Raw genomic sequence first — 14,237 nt, 5'->3', positions numbered from 1 at the left:
AAACGAAAAACGTTATTGTCTCCAACAGAAGTATTCATTTGAACGAATTTTTAGTAGTCCAAAGCGATAAAAAACGAAATTTCGGTCTAAAACTCAAAGTAGAATAGCCATTAATTAATAAGCACAAAAAGAAAACCGAATATTGGCAGTGAAATAGATTCATGTCAATATATTATTTGACTCGGAGCAAAAGAAACTCGATCAAATAATAATCGTGATCGCCTCAGAGCATTGTAATTACCATTAGGTTAATGTGGCAATTTGAAGTGATTTGATTCAATGAAATTTTCAAGCTACAAATTGTAACAAAATCATTCGCTAGTACAATGAAATTGCTTTACATTTCTTCTTCTACTTTGCTTTCCCCTTTTTCCTCTTTTTCGTCTTTCAAATGTTTTTCTGCTTTTTCCATTCCACTTTGTGAAGACAAAATTATTTGGTGTTTCTCTTTTTGCTTCGTACATGGTTTTTCTTCGTACTTGGCTCCGTAGTTTCTTCGTTAGGTACAAAGTTTGCTATTTTTCATGCTTACTTACTTTTGAACTATTACTTGATACTTTTTTTTCCATTTTTTCTTCGAAAAAGTTTTTTTCCACCACCTTTTCGCATATTCTTCTGCCAAAGGTCTCAATTCAGTGAATATGATTCGCATCTTCATTCATTCTAAAAAGCAGCCAATTCAATACCATTGACCAGCTGATTATGTAGTTATGTTCCAGTAGCGAAACCGTAAAATTGCTTCTCACGAAACCTGTGGAGCGTTCATACCGTATTAAATTGATTGAACTAAAGTAGAAGCCGTAACCGATGGAGCAGAGTACAGCAGAGAGCATCTTAAACCTATCGATACGGATAAAGTGTGAATCGAATGGTGGGGACTGGTTGTGAATATACGGAATTGGCCGAAACAAAAGCATGTGCATAAAAGTAAACATGATCGGAACCTTTGACGCCGTCATCACAACCGCTGCTGTTCCGTTGCTATGTGTGCAAACACAGTGTACAGACACGCGACAAATCGCAAACCCAAACATAAGCATACGTCTCTATGTGTATAGTAGCAGCGAAGCGGTCGCGAGTGAGAGACAGAGACAAAGTGTCTGTGTATGGCAAATTGTAGCAAAAAAAAACTTTGATTTCCGAAAAGGTAAAAGTGAATGCGCGCACACTGGAGCCAACACAGACGCATACGACAACGAAGTCTATTGCAGTAGGCAGCACGTCGATTTATTCGATTCATTCGGCTGAAAATCAAGTTTGAAGTTTATTAGTCGTCTAGTTTTACTTTCATTTGCTTGATTTCATTCGTTTAGTTGTCGTCGTGTTCGTTTGGTGTGTTGTCAAACGTTGATTTAACAAGTTTCGGTTTTTCGTTTTTTTTTCTTTCGGCTAAAGTAAAACAGTGGGTGACAACAAGAGTTAGAAAGTTGCATTGTGCATCGAATTTCGACCGTGTTCCAGTTACGTGTTGTCGTAGGTCAAAAGCGCATTGTGAATGTTTAAATATCGATTTTTTTGTGATTTGCTTCATGTGCATTTCGGTGTGATTTTCATAAAGTGTTAATTTGTGTCGAGTGCCGAGATAATGAAGATTCCCATAAATAAACTGACTAAACTACTGAAATCAATTCCACAATGGTCCACAACAATGACTGTGACCGTTTGCCTTTATATTCTGTTTATTATGGTCGTGCTGAGCATTTCGTTTCCATTAAAATCGCATAAAACCAAAGTGGAAACCATTGTAAATGAGCGTGCGAATGGTATCGCTGATTTGGATAATGATGCTAACGGCTTGGGACAAAACGAACAAAAACTATTGCAACGAGCTCGCGACCTATCCACCGCCAACAATCGCACCGACATTCTACGCGATGCATTCCAAAAGTAAGTGTTTCGTGTTGTTGCTGCTTTTTTTCGCTATTGATTTTGCGGCAGACAAGACGAGATGCAGCCACGGGAGAAAGTAAACACGCGCGGAGATAGATTGAAAAGAAAGAACGCAAGATAATGCACCGCAAGCATGCATACATACTGTGGATTGTTATGCAAAACGCAGAGATGGGAGCATTGACATTGTGATCGAGATTTGGACCTTTTTCCATGTTTTGATTGAGTTGATGTGATTGATATGGGCCAAATGTTGTCTTTTTGAACATTTTTCTCTCCTTTATTGCGATGTTTTGCTCTATTTTCGGTGAAACAGTCATTTTCGAGCAAAATAGAAGGAAAAATGTTGAAGAAAAAGAAAATTTTTCTTTTTTAAGATAATGTTTTTTTCATTTGTTCTCGTTTTCTTCTGAAATGAAATTTTCTTTCCTTCACGAACTAATTTTGTCACATTTTGATTTAGAATTTTTTTGCTTTAGTAGCTTAACATTTCATTACCTAACGTAGGCGTTAAGAAGTTTTTCTGTACTAAAAAACATGTGTTTGCTAACCATTTACTTCAAATGTATTCTTTTCCCAGGGCTGATTTAGACGGCGATGCTTTGTTGTCTCTCCAAGAGCTGGCACGCTACATAAATCGTCGCATTCGTGAGCATATCGATGCGTCCATTCGAAATAATCCAATATTATTTTCCGAAATCGATCAATCGCCTCGAAATGGTCTCATCACTTGGGATGAATATTACGTGTACTTCCTGAAATCGTTGGGCTACGACGATGCATTCATTCGTCAAGTCGACCGAAAGCGCAATTCGAATTTGGATCGAAAAACCAAGGAATTGCTAATGCGTGACAAAGCTCTGTGGAATGAGGCAGCTCGAAGTGATTCGTACACTTTGACTTTGGATGAATTTTTGGCTTTTAAACATCCAGGTAATTTAATTTTACTCACTTACTTTTCCTGTACTGGAACACAGACTTTTGTACTTTAGAGTGAAGCTTGTGCAAAGAGAACAGGCATACTGTTGCAGTGCACAGACATTTCTTGTTCAAATCTTGAAAAAAATCATTCTTTAATACAATATGTAATATTGAATAAATCAACTTCGAATCCATTTTTTTCCCCATTTCAGAATCAAGTGCCGCCAATTTGCTAAGCTTAGTCGATGATTTACTGCGTCAATTTGACGAGGATGGTGACGATCACTTGACAATGGATGAGTTTTCAAATGTGGTGGCCGATGACTTGGATGACAAGTGGCGTCAGTACATGATTGAAAAGAATACATTCCAGCGACAGGAGGAATTCAAGCGATTGATTGACAAAAATCACGATGGTGTGGCCGATCGTTCTGAATTATTGTCTTATGTCAGTCCAAAACATCCACGACACGCTCTTCAAGAAGCGGCTATTTTGTTCAACATCGCCGATCGGAACAAAGACCAGCGACTTTCGTTGCGTGAGGTAATTGACTTTAGTTCACTTTTTTGCTCTCAGTTTAAATTTAATTGGATTTTTCGATACTTCTGACCGATGATTGATATTTGACCAGAAAAATTTAATAGAAATCACTTCATTTGGAAAGATTAAGAAGAAAATTAGCAAGGGAAACATTTTTGGTTTGGAAAATTACGATTCCACTCTTTCAACTTCTTGGATTCTCTCAATATTTCTTTGGTCATGATCAGCCATTAATCATGAATAAATTAAAAGAATGAGCTATGCATTTCCGCTTCCCTTTTCAACCAGTTTATTTTTCTCTCTCTTTTCAAACAGTTGGAAGAAGCCGGTAACGTGTTCATGGCCTCACGAATGATCAACTCAGCTCAAACATTTCACGATGATTTCCGATAGACTATCGACGATCGTGTACCAAAGTGTTCAATTTTATATATATTACGTAGTAGTTTGTTAGCTGCCGATGCTATCAAATGCATTCCGCCCGTCTTGACTATCGACTTTTGAAACGCATAGACTCTCACTTTAAATACACGGAATTGGAATTTTACAATCGTTCTTCTCACCAAATACTCGACAATTGCATTTAGACATTAAGATACGTATTTTATATGAAAATTTACATATTTAAAATAAATGAATCGAAATTAGGAACACGTCAACTTCTTTTTCTTTGGTCCGCTGGTTTTATGTTTAAAAGTGATTGAATTTTTTCATCTAAATAATTCAATTCCAATTGAGTATTCATATAGTTTCCAAATTTCTTTTGCATAACATAGTCAAATCGAAATTTTATGGTTTTTATTAGTTAAAGCTGCTTTGGCATTTCTCAACGTGAGTCATTTCTACAAATAGAGAAATTTCGCGATGAAAATAGTAAGAAAAAAACACCGAAAGAATATGCAAACAACAAACAAATCGTCAATCATCCAATCGAATTGTCTAAACTTGAACATAAGCTAAAAAGTGGTTCTCGTCAAAACTAAGCCTTTTCAAGTGAGTTCAATCAATGCCATCTAGTGAGAAAGTCAACTACGTTGCTTTCAATGTTGTTTGCATCGAATTGAGTTTTGTCAAAGCGACAAGAAATCAAACACAGAAGAAAATGAAACAAATGTTTAATTTATGGAGAAAAGAGGTTAGGCGTTACAAAAAATGAAAATTTTCCAAGAATAAAAAAAAAATCCTTAGAAAAAATGCCAGAATCTCAGGAATGTTCAAAAAAAAATTTCATTTTTTCAACCGATTATTTCGATTCCAATTGACGAAACACCAGAAACTGATCCCATTTTAGACGTTTGACATTCGACACAATCCATTACAACGCAGTCATAGCATGTCACACATAACCAAATCAAAACAATGTACAAAGACGACGCAAAAACGTCACTTGCTCAATTTCACACTGGCGAAAAATTGTCCGTGAATTTTACTGCACAAATGTTAGGCAACCAAAAAAAAGGCACCCAATCCATTACATAGATGAATTGTGTATGAAAAACAAAAGTGACTAATTAAATAAACAAAATTTTTAAGTTGTGTATGGAAAACAGTGCCCGGTTTTCCATTCGTAACTCAATTCGTACGCACATACAAAGCACATGTATGTAAGGCACAAAGATAGAAAACAAATAAGTGTACCAAACAAGTAACAAACACACAAAGAAAACGCGAAACGGTAAATTATTACGTTTCAAATGTCCATTTTGGTTTCGTTGTGTCACATTAAATTCGAAATCGATTTGTCGACGGCCATGGACGGCACAAAGAGTAAGTACCAAGTTGCGCGTTGTCGTGTCAATGCTGTAACAGTAGAAAAGCAACAGAACAAAAATGTTTTTCTCTTGTGATTTAGATAGTAAAGGAGCGGCTGCAGTTTGTGTGCGACAAAATCCACACAACGATCAGCGTCAACCGCGCAAAATTACGGTGGAAAATTTTACAAACAAACAAAATGACGGCGATGCTAAAGATGGAAAAGGTATTTTACCGTCCGGATCACGTGAAACAACACCAATGACTGATGACACCGCAAAAACCACCATCGATGAAAAAGGCTTTTTCTACGGCAATCCATTCGTTGAAGTCACTAAAGGCATCATGCATATTTATAAGAAAAAGTAAGTGTTATGATTCAGGAAGAAAAATACATTTTTCGGCTGTGAGTTTTTAGGCAACAATTGAAAATTGTTTGACAACAACAGACAGAAAAAACAATCCATTGAAGAAAATTGAAGTGTCGCAGCAGAATGTGATGCAGTATGATGAAATATTTTTTTTTTTTTTTGATTATTCTTTCCGCTTTTTTGCAGTGAACGCACTGAAATCACCGACGATGTATCGAAAATGCTGTGTTTATTGGCCGTTCCAGCTACACTCAATTGCCATGATATTCTGAACTTCGTTGCACCGTGTCATTCGACCATTCAACACATTCGCATCATTCGTGACGGAACACCAAATCAATTCATGGTTTTACTTGAGTAAGTGCCGATGGATATTTTGAGGTTATTCAAAAACAACAAAAGAATTGTTGATAATTTTTTTTTAGACTTTTTCGACTTTTTCACTGTTTTATGTGTTTATCTGTTAAAAAAGACTGTCACTTGCATTATTTTTCTGTGGTCTGTACTGAAAAATGGTCACAATTTTCATATTTTTTTATTTTTTCAATCAAAAATGAATCGATTTCAGAACATTGGTTAAAATATTGTCACCATAGCCACAGCTTTGCATTGATATAGCGAGCGGCTTCATTAAAATCTAAGTGATTGAGTATTTTTTAGCTTTGTCCAATTGAAATTCCTTCTAGCTGTTGGCTCAGTAGCACTTAATGGTCAATTTTTAGTCGAATTTTCTTCATATTTCCAATTCCTTCTTCTATTAAGTTGTTTTTGGCCAGAGTTTTATCCTTTCTCTTGACATTTTCCTTAATTCAAACTCTCATCCATTTATTTGAAAAAAAAAAATCTAATATTTCTTATTATTTCACGTTTTTATCTCCATTTTTCTCTTTTGTGTGTGCCTTACTTACTTTTCCTCCCTCTTCCCATAGATTCCGTTCGACCGAATCGGCTGTGGAATTCTACAAAACGTTCAACGGTATCCCGTACAACTCACTAGAGCCCGATTCAATGTGCCACGCAGTCTGGGTATCGAATGTGGTTTGGGGTGAGGATGGTTTGCCACCGTTTGGTCACACAGAGCTGCCTACATGTCCGGTTTGCCTCGAGCGAATGGATGAAAGTGTCGATGGTGTTCTCACAATCCTATGCAATCATGCGTTCCACTCCAACTGCTTAATCAAATGGGGTGATTCCACATGTCCTGTGTGTCGTTGTGTGCAAACACCGGAGTTGGCCGAGAGTTCGGTCTGTATGGAATGTGAAGGTATTGAAGCTCTCTGGATTTGTTTAATTTGCGGTCATGTTGGTTGTGGTCGATACCAAGGTGGTCATGCCGCCTCGCATTACAAAGCCACCAATCACACTTACGCACTGCAATTGGGTACAAATCGCGTTTGGGATTATGCTGGTGATAATTTTGTACATCGTTTGCTGCAGAGCAAAGGCGACGGTAAATTGGTGGCACACACACAAAGTCCAACCGCTGAAAGTGCCGATAGCGATGAAAAAATCGATTCACTTCAACTCGAATTCACATACGCCTTAACATCTCAACTACAAAAACAGCGCGAATACTACGAAGAGAAGCTGGCCCGACTGGAGAGCAAAATTGACTCCGATTCAAAGCAATTTCAAGTGAAAATCGATACGATCATCACCGATTTTACCGATTTGGACATGAAGTACACAACGTTACGCAAGGAGAAGACAAATGTTGAGAGGAAATTGGCACAATTGAACTCAAAGTGAGTCGAATGTCTTTGGTTCTAGTATGAACGAAGTGTTCATTGGAAAAAAAAAATCACTTTTCAATGAAGTTTCTTTCAATTTTCATAGAATTTTCGGTCAATTCTAATGCAAACTACCTTCATTTCCAGGTTAACCAACTGCCAAAAAGAGCTAAACGACGAACGAGAAATGATAAAAGCCCTGCGATCAAATCAAAGTGGTTGGGAAACAAAGTGTTCACAACTGGACGAAAAGTTTAAAAAGTACCAAACGGAAAAAGAGGCGGAAATTATCGACTTGAAGGATGAAATCCGTGATCTCATGTTTTATATGGAGGCTCAAAATGTTGTTGCCAATTCAAAGTTGAAAGATGAAATCGACGACACTTCGATCATCATTTCACCACCGTCCACATCTGGTGCATCTGGTTCGAAAAAGGGACGACAGAAGAAGAAGTAATCCAAACAGCTCGTCCAAAATTAGCTTTACAACATTCATTGTGATCATTTTCCCCTGCTTTTGAAGTCAGCCAACAAATATTTATTGCTTAATTGGTTGTTTTGTTTATTCTCATGAAAAATTATTTACACGGAAAATCGATAGAAAAATAAATTCTCATTAAAAATTGTTCAATTGTAATCAGCTGGAGTTGAATAAAGTATACAATACACTCAAACACACGTACACACGATTGTTGACTTGCTGTTTGTTGACACTTGGTGGTTTTGGCGCGAATGTCAGCGCAAATGTCATTTGATCAGCTGTTCGTAGTTTTTATTCAGTGTTTGCATGACTTTGTGTTGAAATTTCACGTTTTGTGAATAAATTGAGCATTTTTGCATGCGGAATACGGGTTGACGACGATGAATGGAATTATTTGGAAGAAAAATTAAGGTATGTATTGAAAAATGTGCAGTTTCATTGGAAAAATAGGAAGTTTTGAGCGAAGAATGTGAAATTCCGGTTGGTAATGGTAAACTCTATATAGAAAAAAGTGGTTGCATTTGTAATGATTGTGGTATTGTTTCAAAAAGAGAATTTTTCATTGAAACATATCAATTGTCCATTGATTGATGTGCATTTTTTACTAGAATTTTTCCATTTAAATTCGTGATTTGCCATCGCAAAAAGACACTTTGAAACAACTGAGCAAAGACACAAACTGTGGACGACACAATTTTTTTTTTCAATGACAAGCAATTACAAACATTTAAACAAACACAAACCATTTTTCGAGCTAACAACAACTTTTTTCTACAAACGAGCAAAAATGTTTTTCTTCCATGATTTTTTTGAAAAAATAAATCAAAATCTTTTTTGACCACTAGATAAGATTGAACTATTTGTATGTTGCTGTGGCAATTGAAGTACTGCGCTCTTTCGACTGAAATTAAATCATGAACAATCCAATCCTAGAAGACAAAGGCTATTTCTACGGTGTCTATTTGCTATGCAGCCAGAGTAACAATCCAAAATTTCGCAATAGAAACTACATTGGCTTCACGGTGAATCCAAACCGACGGATAATTCAACACAATCGTGGTAATATGTATGGCGGTGCCAAGAAGACTAGTGACAAAGGACCATGGCAAATGGTTTTGATCGTTCATGGATTTCCGAATAACATTTCGGCGTTGCGAGTAAGACAGTGAATAATTTTATTTTTCTTCGAATATTTATGTTGTTTTCCCAACAACAAAATTGACCTACATGCCATGGAATTGGCTGCTTCACAATTTTAACTCTAATCAACATTTCATCAATTTATTTAATCTTCCACAGTTTGAATGGGCCTGGCAACAGCCGAAAGAATCCCGTCGATTGCGGCACATGGATGATTTGAAACGTCGAAAGGCGGGCGAAAGTTTTTTTGATCTCAATTTCCGTATCCTGACTGAAATGCTGCGAACACCGCCTTGGAATCGACTTGCTCTGACGGTACGATGGTTGGCTCCAGAGTTTGCTCGTGATTTTCCGGTGAGTGACTTTTTATTCGCATTTCCTTCTTCTGTGAATTCTGCTTCATTCAAACCAATTTGCATTTAGAGCATTGTTTAGTCTCTTCTGTCTACACCCAATTGTTTATTCGCTGATTTAGAACATTACTTTTTCTCTTAATGATCAAGGTTACATCTGTCTTTAGCTAAAAAAAGATAGTCATTCAAACCCAAGTTCAAGTTTTCATTCTAAATAAACTTCAAGCGATTTCTTTCGCTCAACTGACATTTGAGTTTGAATACGTTCAAAATGAGCCAATCGAATGGGTAATTATAGTTCCAGCGCGAGTAATTGCTCATTCAATTAACATCAAAATTACAATTTAATTGATTCTCTTCTACTACCTAAAAAGACTTGTTCATTACGACTTTCATTCTGTCAAAAATGTCACGTTAAAAACACTAAAAGTCTTCATTTTACCCTTTCACTTGATTTTCCAGATGACCAAATTGCCGCCGAGCCAAATATTAATTCGACAAGGTCACATCGTGTTGAAGAAGCCAAAAAAGGCACTTTCTTGTGCTGATGATGAACTAGGATCTCAAAGCCCAGTCAAATGCATTATTTGTGATAGATTCATAGGTGAAACCGACCGTGTCAACTGTACAAATTCGGATTGTACTCTGGCCACCCATTTGATATGCTTGAGTAAACGATTTCTGGAGCCAGGCGAATATGTACCAATCAATGGATCATGTCCAAAATGCCATCAAATGATGCTCTGGAGCGACGTGGTGCGCAAATTTAAAGGCTACTCCGATGCCATTGTTCTAGCCGATGACGATCAATCGTGATTTTACACACCTTCTTCGTACTTAATTCTATTTTTCAACGAGTTTATGCCGACCGTATGGATCTTTTGGACAAAATCACACTTCAAGAATAAAGAGGTGTGAACGGCACTCCCATCACAATATTACAAACTCATACATCTAATAGTTAAGAACATTTTTCAGACTTTTGCATGTGTTTCAAAAAAAGTTCAATGAATGTTGTTCAATATATTATGATAATCACTGAAATAAATAAAATGCCCAAAATAAACTCAAACAGTGTTTTGGGTTTGATTCGTATTGTAATTCAATGCCATTCGAAAGCAATAAAATCCATGATGATCCGTGTTAACCTGTGGAAATTGTCACATTTCCAGCTTTCAATGAAAACTGATGAGGTCGTAATTCAGTCAATCGAACATTGTTCGGCCCAACAAAAACCATTGACAACAGCCCATTGCAGAAGCCCAGAATATTTGAAAAATTTCAAAAAAATAATTAATTCAAATGAAAATCCAATTCGATCAAAAAACGTCGATTTAAATTCGAAAAATAAAACTTCCAAAATCATTCTTGTGTGGCAAAATGTGTTGATGAAGTTGTTCAAGAGAAATGATTATAATCACATATATATATAAATGATAATAAATCATACGATACTATTATTATCATTGATCGGCTCATTTTCATTTTCTTTCTCGTCATTTATCGAAACGTATGGGTATTTGGTGATGAATGAGCACGAAGGTGAAATCTGAGTCAGTCAATGGCAATAAAGCCATAGAACACAATGTGTCGATAAATCACTGGATGGCTGAGCTGTTTTATGTGACGCCACACTTTCGACTTCGTCGTTTTTTCCGTGTGTAAAAAAAAACAAACAAAAATGCGAGAAATCGATCGATTGCCTTTTGTTATTCTAAAATTGAGTCGTTAAGCCAGAAAGAAAGTCTGGGAAGACGAGACATTTTAATTGTTTGCTCTTAATGAGCGGCTCCAGCATTCATGATAGTAAGATACAAGTCTTTGATGGCACTTTAACTGACCATTTCACGATGGATCATCGTCGATGGTTCTTGAACGAAATTTCATTATCCGTGAAAACTGATTACTCTTCTTTGTGATCACTTTCCACCTTGTTCTTCTACTTTGCCCAGCAATAATTTTCGATTTTTGCACAAAATAAACTCCGAGCCATTTCATTAAATCGCCAAGTGCTTTTGTGGTCGTTCCAGAGGTGTTTTGCCATTTTCCCGCCGTTTATCGAGTTGCAATGAATGGGCAACGCTGATTTTATGCTTTCAAACACTTGGCACTGTCACGCGGAAGTCAAAACGCTGCGACACGGCTCATTTTCAAAACAGAAATGTGGAACACTAAGTGATTTGCATAGAAACTCGCACATCGCGCGTTTTGTTTATTCCAATCTTCTTATGTTTTCTCTTTCTTTTCATTCATATTCATGGACGAGCGCGCACGCCACTCGCACCGATTTTTGGCACGCGAAACGCATTGTACTTTATGAACAGTGCGCACACATGACAAACCCTATGAAGTTACCGAATACTAACGAATGTACGCCAAGTGAAAGACTGCGAGAATCCAATTGCGAAGCAACCTACAGTTGAAACACGCAGAATGACGTCGATTTACAATTTTTTCTTGCTTCATTTGAGTTTCGGTATAAATTTCTGCTTGTAAGATTTCGACTCGTTGAAATTGTAAATTGAAAATAGTGAACGTTTTTTGCGATCGTAGTCTTTCAACGGCCAGAGTTAGTACAATAAGTTGGTGGAATTTCGATGACAATCGGTTTTCGATGATGATTCAGTTTCATTTTTGGAGAATACTTTACGAAAAAAGCATTGCTATACTATAGCATTATTGCTCCAAACAAATTCACTCAAGTATTCATACTGTGAAACTCGTAGTATGTATGAATTGAATTCAATTTGTTAGAATGGTTTCTGTTACGTTTCTTACTTTCTTTCCATAATCTTTCTCTTCTGATTCAATAGCTTTGTTGTAATCAAAACGAAAGAAGATTATTAAACAACGAATCGGGGAACAAACAAAGAATATTGGAGAGTCAAGTGATCGAAGTCGATCGATCTACTCCTTTATTTTTAATCATAGCTGATTATAATCTCTTGACATATTTGGTTGGTGTTTTGACTGAATTTTATTCAGTCACTAACAGCAAATTGGCAACTCTTTGGAATTTGTCACGAACCAATTTTGGCTCGAACCATTTTCGACAGTCTGTTGGGAAGTTTCAGACGTTGATGAGATCAACGTCTCAATATTGATATTGATCAATAATAGTCTGAATTATAAGTTTTATTGAAACAGTTAGTCAACGGTCGCCATTTTGAACGTGTATTTTTGCACATCAAAGAGAATGGCAGTCTTCCGTCGATGGGCTAATAATTGAAGCTCAAATGTTTAATCACAGCGATTGAAAGCTTAGCGAATCATTCGATGACTAAAAACTGAACTCGAAGTCACATTCTTTTTGGAAAAAAGCTAAAAATAGCTTAAAATCAGCTTCACCCATTCTGTTTTGTTTTTTTTTTTAATTTCTTTCTTTTAAAGATTTTACCTGTCTCCTCTCAGATTTCATTCTAAAGATTCTAAACAACAACAAACTCGAACTTGAAACGCAGCTTGATTGAAAGTTGATTAGTCCATTATGAATAATATCATTCATTAAATATGAATCAACACGTTTGTTCTAATTTCAACAAAACCAATTTTTCTTTCATATTTTTTCTTATTGGTTTTTTTTAAATCAGTTCTTTGTTGAAAATGAATTGGAATTCAAGTTTGAACTAGATCAATCTACGTTTAATACCAATTGAATCTTAAAACGCTAAGAATGAGTTTCATGAATTGAAAGCGTCGATCGGATATGAAATTAACCCTCAACTGCATGATTTTTTCCCAGGACTGGGAGTACTGGTATTTGGTTGATTTTTGGCCATAGATAACGAAAAAAATATTCATAATCCTAGATTTCCCATGGTTTAGTCAGGAAATGCGATAGAAATAAGTCAGAGAACAATGAAATCCATTGTTTAAAAGTGTCAAAAATATGTCTAATTTGGAAAGCGAATAATTTATTTTGTCAAATTTTCGTTTTCGTGCACATTTTTGTTTATAACTCACCAATCGTACGGCATAGACAAATGACGCCAAAGACAAAAATAAAGAAAAAACATTGACAAATAAAAATTCCCCTTGAAGCAATGTCATCCGCCGTACGATTCACATTATACAGGTGTTTAAATGATGCCCGCCAAAAGGCGGGCTTATGCAGTTGAGGGTTAAGTTCAGTTCTAATAGAAATCGAGTAAAAAGGCAGTTTCAATTGATATTTCCATACAGGCTATGAATGACATGGTATACCATATGATATCATACGTATGATAACAATTGTTCTATACAAACAATGATTACAATTACTTCGACAACTACTGTTCGGTGTTCGCATTCGAATCGAAAATCAATCTCATGTCCGAGTTCATCCAAAAAATTGAAATCGAAAAGATCGAAATCATCTTCAATTTCAGCTCTGAACAGACTACTCGCGACTTCAACTTCTAGCGTCATCTTCAACATTTTACCATCATCTCCAACTTCTCTGCTTCAAAGAATTGCATCGTTTCAATTACCAAAATACTTGCCTCAATTCGGTCAGTACGTATAATTTTCACCTCGTTCTTCATGTCCATCAAGATAAAATCAAAATAAAAGTCGTCATTTTATTCAACATATCAAAAAGGTGTTTATTTCGAAGTACATTCATAGTTGAAATGTTTAGCACTTAAACATATTTGTCTGTTATTTCTAAGAGAAATTAAAGAACACCTATCTCTCGTTTTGGTTGGATGCGGTTGCACTTGACTATGAGTGTTAATTAGACACCCATTACAGTTGTGAGTTTTGTTATTCTTCTATTTTCTTCTTTTTCTATCTCTCTTACGTGATAAATTGTTTAAATTTGGCTTTTCAGTTGCACTGAATGGATTTCGAACAAAAATTTTCTTTTCTGACTTGACTACGTTTTGTGTGTGTATATCTCTTCTTCATCATCGTCTTGACTTAAATTCTAAAGCAATTGCATTTGCTATGGTCAATAGTTTCATTTGTAATAATTAAAAAAAAACAGAAACCGAAACAAAATCTTATTAAACCAATAACACTTCTTCTTCAGCTAAATCAGATTCTATGCTAGGTCTATTTACAGTACAAAAAGAGATA

At 36.0% G+C, this 14,237-nt stretch overlaps 3 protein-coding genes across 3 annotated transcripts; all 3 read left to right on the top strand.

The window, feature by feature from the left end:
- The first annotated feature begins 631 nt into the window (after positions 1–631).
- LOC129570282 (45 kDa calcium-binding protein) lies at positions 632–4,005 on the top strand. Its single transcript, XM_055449830.1, has 4 exons — positions 632–1,887; positions 2,471–2,823; positions 3,024–3,355; positions 3,668–4,005. The coding sequence occupies exons 1-4, from the start codon at positions 1,586–1,588 to the stop codon at positions 3,743–3,745; spliced, it is 1,065 nt and encodes a 354-aa protein (XP_055305805.1). The 5' UTR covers positions 632–1,585; the 3' UTR covers positions 3,746–4,005.
- Positions 4,006–4,694: 689 nt separating this feature from the next.
- Positions 4,695–7,883, top strand: LOC129570290 (BRCA1-associated protein). The gene is made up of 5 exons (XM_055449839.1): positions 4,695–5,119; positions 5,205–5,469; positions 5,662–5,832; positions 6,405–7,220; positions 7,353–7,883. The coding sequence occupies exons 1-5, from the start codon at positions 5,047–5,049 to the stop codon at positions 7,660–7,662; spliced, it is 1,635 nt and encodes a 544-aa protein (XP_055305814.1). The 5' UTR covers positions 4,695–5,046; the 3' UTR covers positions 7,663–7,883.
- Positions 7,884–7,951: 68 nt separating this feature from the next.
- On the top strand, positions 7,952–10,251 carry LOC129570291 (structure-specific endonuclease subunit SLX1 homolog). The gene is made up of 4 exons (XM_055449841.1): positions 7,952–8,097; positions 8,532–8,843; positions 8,986–9,180; positions 9,642–10,251. The coding sequence occupies exons 2-4, from the start codon at positions 8,601–8,603 to the stop codon at positions 9,993–9,995; spliced, it is 792 nt and encodes a 263-aa protein (XP_055305816.1). The 5' UTR covers positions 7,952–8,097; positions 8,532–8,600; the 3' UTR covers positions 9,996–10,251.
- Positions 10,252–14,237: the final 3,986 nt, after the last annotated feature.

Source organism: Sitodiplosis mosellana, unplaced genomic scaffold (genome assembly GCF_009176505.1).
Source record: "Sitodiplosis mosellana isolate CC-2019 unplaced genomic scaffold, AAFC_SMos_1.0 Smas_scaffold_52, whole genome shotgun sequence".
Classification (NCBI taxonomy): domain Eukaryota; kingdom Metazoa; phylum Arthropoda; class Insecta; order Diptera; family Cecidomyiidae; genus Sitodiplosis; species Sitodiplosis mosellana.
This window is presented reverse-complemented; position numbering and strand designations above follow the sequence as displayed.